General features: G+C 40.0%; 1 protein-coding gene across 1 annotated transcript; it reads left to right on the forward strand.

Moving 5' to 3' along the window:
* The first annotated feature begins 1,071 nt into the window (after window positions 1-1,071).
* FANCF (FA complementation group F) lies at window positions 1,072-4,806 on the forward strand. The gene has a single exon (XM_025357731.1). It carries the CDS (start codon window positions 2,039-2,041, stop codon window positions 3,161-3,163), a length of 1,125 nt encoding a protein of 374 aa, XP_025213516.1. The 5' UTR covers window positions 1,072-2,038; the 3' UTR covers window positions 3,164-4,806.
* The last annotated feature ends 2,327 nt before the right edge of the window (window positions 4,807-7,133 follow it).

Consider the following 7,133-nt stretch of genomic DNA (forward strand, 5'->3'; position numbering starts at 1 on the left):
AGGCTCCTCTCAACACTCAGCTTTGAACTTTCAACTGAAAAGTCCAATTCTTTTCTTCCCCCCCGCGACTCTTTTTTTTTTTTTTTTTTGAGAGGGAGTCTTGCTCTGTTGCCCAGGCTGGAGTGCAGTGGCCCGATCTTGGCTCACCGTAACCTCCACCTCCTGGGTTCAAACTATTCTCCTGCCTCAGCCTCCCGATTTGCTAGGGTCACAAGTGTGCACCGCCATGCCCAGTTAATTCCCCCCCCCCCCCCGTAAAGACAGAGTTTTGTCATGCTGGCCAGGCTGGTCTCGAACTCCTGACCTCAGGTGATCCACCTGCCTCGGCTTGGCTCTCCAAAGTGCTGGGATTACAGGCGTAAGCCACTGTCCCCAGCCTGAAAAGTCAGTAATTAAAGAGACCTTCCTATCACCTAAGACTTGGTGACCCTACTCAATTTCATCCTCCTACACATTTGAGGTTATTCATTTAATGTCTCTCTTAAACGGTACAACATGAACTTTTCCACTCATGCTAGGACTGCATTTATTTAACTACTACATCTGTAGCACCTCATACTATGTATCATAATAGGTGTTCAATATAAGAATAAATAAATGAATTAGTGATGCCGGTACATTTGCTAAAGGCAGGCTGCACATTTGGTTCTAAGTTTCTAGTAGCCAACAAAAATAATTTTAAGATTCGTAGTATCCTTAGGATAAAATAAAACCACCATTTCAGGACCAAATACGAGTTTGAGATAACTAATAAAAATCAAATAATAGCCGAGCGCGGTGGCACACGCCTGGAATCCCAGCACTTTGGAAGGCCGAGGCGGGAGGATCACTTGAGGTCAGGAGTTCGAGACCAGCCTGGCCAACAAGGTGAAATCCCGTCTCTACTAAAAATACAAAAATTGGCCGCACCTGGGCGACAGAATGAGACTCCCTTTCAAAATAAATCAATAAACGCATAAATTTGAATTAACAGCATGCACATGACTGCTTTACTTTCTAAAATGTGTAGGAATGCTTATTTTAATAAATGAAAAATGACTTTTCCCCTCTTAAATTTCTCTTCCCCTTTTTGTTAAAGTACAAAACGAAACACCTTGCCCCCACTTTTTCGAATAGTTTTGACTGTCTGTAGGACTGCAAAGAAATTCAGCTCAAACGAATTACTGTATTATCAACTTTAGTAAGAATTGTGCATTTGGTACACAATGTAACTCCTAGGAGTTGACAAATGTTTGTTAAGTGCATCAATGAGCGACACAGGACCTTCTCCTCCCTACTCTCTTCTCACAGTTTTTATTTAATCAAACATTTATTATTGTTCGATGCTCTTAAATGCCATTTCCTTCAGCTGACTATTTGTGTGACAGAAGAGTCAATTAAGCTATTTTGTCCCAAAAATTACGAAAACGAAATGTACAATTGTGAAGTAAAATTTTGTTCCTTTGCAAATTTTAATAAATTATTAAAGTTTTTTTTTTGTTTCAAATAATCAGGGCTTCAGTTCTAATAACGAAAGGACAATGTGAAGGCCTAGAATTTAGCATAGCGCCTGGCATTAATAGGACGTCAGTACATTTTTAGTACATGTTTCTCAAATAGATCTTAAAATTTCATTTAAGAGCGTTTCCTCACGTCACGGTATGTCTCTGGCGTTACTTAATTTTGAAAAACCTCAACACAGATTCTAGTTTTAGGCAAAGCTCAGAAAAGTTCTACTTAAGGATATTTCCAAAGCGAAAGGAAGCGCGGAGACGTTCATGACTGGCATCATCTCGCATATGGGCTCCGGAAATTCTCGGTAGGATGCCCTACATCTGCTCTGCCTCCACTAAGAAGAACCTCTTTGTGTGGCGAAAGTAAAAGTATTAAGGCTTTTAAGTTGCCCAGTCGAGGAACACGGATAAAGACGCCAGGAGATTGACATGCATTTCGACCAATAGCATTGCAGAAAGGCGTATCATTTCACGGATGTCCCAATCAGTACACAGAGAGTCGCTGTCTCCAAGGTGAAAGCGGAAGTAGGGCCTTCGCGCACCTCATGGAATCCCTCCTGCAGCACCTGGATCGCTTTTCCGAGCTTCTGGCGGTCTCACGCACTGCCCACGTCCGCACCTGGGACCCCGTCACTGTGCGCCGGGCCCTGCAGTGGGCGCGCTACCTGCGCCACATCCATCGGCGCTTTGGTCGGCACGGCCCCATTCGCACGGCTCTGGAGCGGCGGCTGCACAACCAGTGGCGGCAAGAGGGCGGCTTTGGGCGGGGTCCAGTTCCGGGATTGGCGAACTTCCAGGCCCTCGGTCACTGTGATGTCCTGCTCTCTCTGCGCCTGCTGGAGAACCAGGCCCTCGGGGATGCAGCTCGTCACCACCTGGTGCAGCAACTCTTTCCGGGCCCGGGCGTCCCGGACGCTGATGAGGAGACGCTCCAAGAGAGCCTGGCCCGCCTTGCCCGCTGCGGGTCCGCGGTGCACATGCTGCGCTTCAACGGCTATAGAAAGAACCTGAATCTCCAGGAGGACTCTCTGATGAAGACCCAGGCGGATCTGCTGCTGGAGCGTCTGCAGGAGGTGGGGACGGCCGAAGCGGAGGGTCCCGCCAGATTTCTCAGCAGCCTGTGGGAGCGTTTGCCTCAGAACAACTTCCTGAAGGTGATAGCGGTGGCGCTGTTGCAGCCGCCTTTGTCTCCCCGGCCCCAAGAAGAGTCGGAACCCAGCATCCATAAAACACCTGGAGAGGGGAGCCAAGCGCTAGTCCACTGGCTTCTGGGGAATTCGGAAGTCTTTGCTGCCTTTTGTCGCGCTCTCCCAGCCGGGCTTTTGACTTTAGTGACTAGCCGCCACCCAGCGCTGTCTCCTGTCTATCTGGGTCTGCTAACAGACTGGGGTCAGCGTTTGCACTATGACCTTCAGAAAGGCATTTGGGTTGGAACTGAGTCCCAAGATGTGCCCTGGGAGGAGTTGCACAATAGGTTTCAAAGCCTCTGTCAGGCCCCTCCACCTCTGAAAGATAAAGTTCTAACTGCCCTGGAGACCTGTAAAGCGCAGGATGGAGATTTCGAAGTACCTGGTCTTAGCATCTGGACAGATCTCTTATTAGCTCTTCGGAGTGGTGCATTTAGGAAAAGACAAGTTTTGGGTCTCAGCCCAGGCCTCAGTTCTGTATAGGCAATGCTGTGTTATTATTACTTAAGTATAGAATATATACTTTACAAAATGAAAATTACAATGTTCTCACCAAATATATGCCTTCGTGTGTCCAAAGTATAATTATTTTAGATGCTAATTTTGAATAGTTTATTAAACAATTATAAATGTGCAAAGTAACTGGCATGTAGTATCATGGATTTGCTGGATAGAGGAAGTGATTGGAAGTACTCAAAGCCATGGAATTAGCAATAGTTTGCTTGTTAATAGAAGGCCCATTTGTAAGAATATTGAAAATATATGTACCGTTTAAAAAAAAAGGAGCTTTAAGGTGACAAACAAAATACCGTTTTTCTTTCAGTATGGTTTATTTTTCTAGGTTTTCTTTCCCTCCCTCAGTAGTGAAGAGTTTTCTTTAACCAACCAATATGTGACAGTGTCAGGAATGTTGGTTTGAAAAGCTATTGGCCTATCTAGAGTTTGGCCTTGTTAAGCTAGTATTCTAAGTATTCTAGCCAGTTAACCAGCCTTAGTATGCATTAAAATTGTATTATTAAGAAAGTTTGTTTCTCATTTTCTGCAAATTCTTACTCTGAAAATGAGTCACCACATAGTATGTCCATTTAAAGCATTGACTCACCGACAAATGTTTAAAGCACAGTAAATAAAAATATATGCCTTTGGATATCAAATTAATGCTTGATGATGAAATAATCAAAAGAAACTTTTTTTGAAACGGAGTCTTGCCCTGTCGCCCAGGCTGGAGTGCAGTGGTGCGATCACTGCTCACTGCAACCTCCGCCTCCCAGGTTAAAGCAATTCTGACTCAGCCTCCCAAGTAGCTGGGATTACAGGCCCACGCCACCATGCCCGGCTAATTTTTTGTATTTTTAGTAGAGACAGGGTTTCACCATGCTAGCCAGGCTGGTCTCAGACTTCTGACCTGGTGATCCACCCGCCTCAGCCTCCCAAAGTGCTGGGATTACAGGCGTGAGCCACCGCGCCCAGCCAAAAGAAACGTTTTAAGTAGAAGATCCAGGTTTTAGTGCAACTTCTGCCGTTAACTAGGTTAATAAATCACAAACTTAGGACCACAGTTGCCTTATATGTAAATGAAGTGTTTAGACTAAAATAGTTAAATATCCTTGTTTTTCCCTCGGTGGCTACCCTATGGAAACAGTTTAGAATATTTGTTTTGCATGTAGGAACCTGGTTGTGTTAGTTTATCTGGGTGTTACATAGCTGATAGTGATTTCCAATAACCAAACTTAAGGGCAATTTATTTATTTTTACTAGGGAGGTAGAACTTTACAGTAATCAAGATATTTTTGTCCATATTTAGATTGGCTGGTAACAGGATTTTTTTGGAGGTAAAAAAATGGTATTTAGAAAGTTAATTTCTAATTGCAGAATAGAATAAAAACAGTAAGAGCTGTGTAATCTTGTGGAAAAAGAGTTGTATAATCTTGTAGAATTTCTCATTCTGTGGTACAACCCAGGGGTAAACTATTATTCCAGTAGTAAATACACTTTTCTAGATAATCTTGAGTGAAAATCAGTAATTTCTTTTTCCCTGTGGTCAGATTCCTTTTTCTAATCCATGAAGGCCATCTTGTAGATTACATTTGTCCTTAATGCAAGAATAGAGACAATTCCTCCTGTCAGTTACATGAAATTATTTTTTTTTAAGAAAGAACCCAGTGAAGAGTTCTACCATAGCAAGGCCTAATATTAGCTTTAGCTTTAAGAAAATAAGTTTGTGAACTTACTTCCCTATATTTGCAGTGGTATCTCACACTATGATTTACAATGAAATTATAAAGATTGACAATAGACTTAAATAACATTTTAAAATCTATTTTATACTTACCATTTATTATTCTTTTAGTCTCCATATGTACATTACATACATAATCTTATTTAATCTTCACACCAAAACTGTATTCTTATGAATATAAGCTAAAAGATTAAGTAAAATGCCCAAGGGTATAAACAAAAGCAACATGAAAGTGGAAACTGTATCTGTTATTTATTTTGTTTCCAGGAGCCTAGTATAGTGTTCAGGGTATGGTAGATACTTCTAGTGTTTGAATAAATGAAACCAGCTTTATATACTTTCTCTTAAAGACTTGAAAAGATTAAGAATCTGTGCATACACTGAGAGAGAGAAAAGTGAGAGGAAGACTATAAAAATAGAATATTTGATAACTTCTTTATAACATCTAGAAATATTTATTTTGTATTTTTTTCCCTATGTCCTATCAAATGAGGGAGCACTATTGAAATCTCCCATTGTAACACTGTTTCAGGAAATTTTATCAATTATCATCTTATGTATTTTGAGCAATTTTATGACATGAAAACAAATATACAATTGTTATATCATCTTAATGAATTGAACCTTTTATTTGTAGTGACTGCTTTTCTGCTTTAAAGTCTATTTTTGTCTATTGTCATTGTCATATGTTAACTGTATATGATTGGACTTTTCCCTGCTATCCTATTTTGTGCTTTCCACTTCCTTTGATTTCTCTATGTTTCATTTCTCTCTCAGTTCTTTAATTGACTAAATATGTGTTTGCCTTCTTATTTCATGATCTTTTCCCCTCTACCAGTTAGGATGTTATATTCTATACCCATGCTTTTACTCTCAGAACTTATCATATTTAACTTAAGAATATCTAATATTAGTATCTAAACCCTCCTCTTAATGATACGATGGACCTTAGGAAACTTTAACCCTGATCTCTTATCTCTTAACTCTCAAGTTATTATCCAGTGTTTTGGTTTAACAATTTTGTTTCCCATGATTGTACCTCAAATTCACTTGGAGAAGGTCTCTTGGTGGTAAACGTACTCAGTTTTTATTTACAAAGATCATTCCTTGTTGATGTTGTTGGAAGGTAATTTTGCTGTGTTCCTGATTTGAGGTTAACATGTTAAAGATATTAACTCTTTTCTGGTTTCCATTGTTGATATTAAGAAAGCTATTCACCTACTTGTGGTTCTTTTGTAAGTGATTTCTTCTTTCTGGTTTATTTTAAGGTGGTCCCGGTTTCAGTGTCTATAGTCACTTCAGAATATCTAATTGTAAATTTCTGTTTTTCTTGCTTGTTTTATGTTGTGTTTCATTTATGTGTGGATGTGCGTTTTTCTTCATTCTGAAAAATTTCCAGCCATTTTTTCCTCAATATTTCCTTTCTTCCATTTTTTAAAATCATTCCTGTCACTTTGATCAGGCCTATAGCAGATCTTCTCACACTACTCAAATCATGTAACCTCTCTCTTCCAGTTTCTATCTCCATATCATTCTATTTTGCTCTGGAAACTGCTGTTATATCCCAAGATAAATTTCCCCATCTTCATTTTAGCCTACCACCAGGTTTTAGCTGAAAATGGCCACTCAGAGAGTAAATTTCCCAGTTTCTCCTACAGTTACATGTGGCCATAATGCTAGGTTTTGGTTACTTTTATATAAGCAGAAGTGATATGTACAACTTACTATTCATTCTCTAGAAATCTGAAATGATTTTCCCTTAATGCTCTGCTTCTCCCTTTTAATGGGCTGGAAAGTTAATTTGCTGCTAGTTTGCCGCTACCTTGAATCAGATGGCTGAAGATGACTGGGACAATTGCTGTAGACCCAAAGATGAAGTCATATGTACAGAATGGCAAAACAGAGCCCACCTGTGTAGCTTGTCCTGTTAATATAGGAGAGGAATACAACTTTGTCTTATAAACACTGCTTGAGATGTCTTATGTCATCAACATTGCCTATAACCCTAAGTAGTGTTGGTATAGTCTTGGTAATTCTGTCTGATCTGAGGTTTAAGCTATCAATTGAGTTTTAAATTTCAGTGATTTTTTAAAAGTCTTAATTGGCTTTTTTTCTCCTAATCTGTTTAGCTTTTAATAATCTCATATGGCAGGCTTTTTGTGATTCTATTTTCATTTTTTACATTGTTATTTTATCATCTAATAATCACAACCT

The sequence above is a fragment of the Theropithecus gelada genome, chromosome 14 (genome assembly GCF_003255815.1).
Source record: "Theropithecus gelada isolate Dixy chromosome 14, Tgel_1.0, whole genome shotgun sequence".
Lineage (NCBI taxonomy): Eukaryota > Metazoa > Chordata > Mammalia > Primates > Cercopithecidae > Theropithecus > Theropithecus gelada.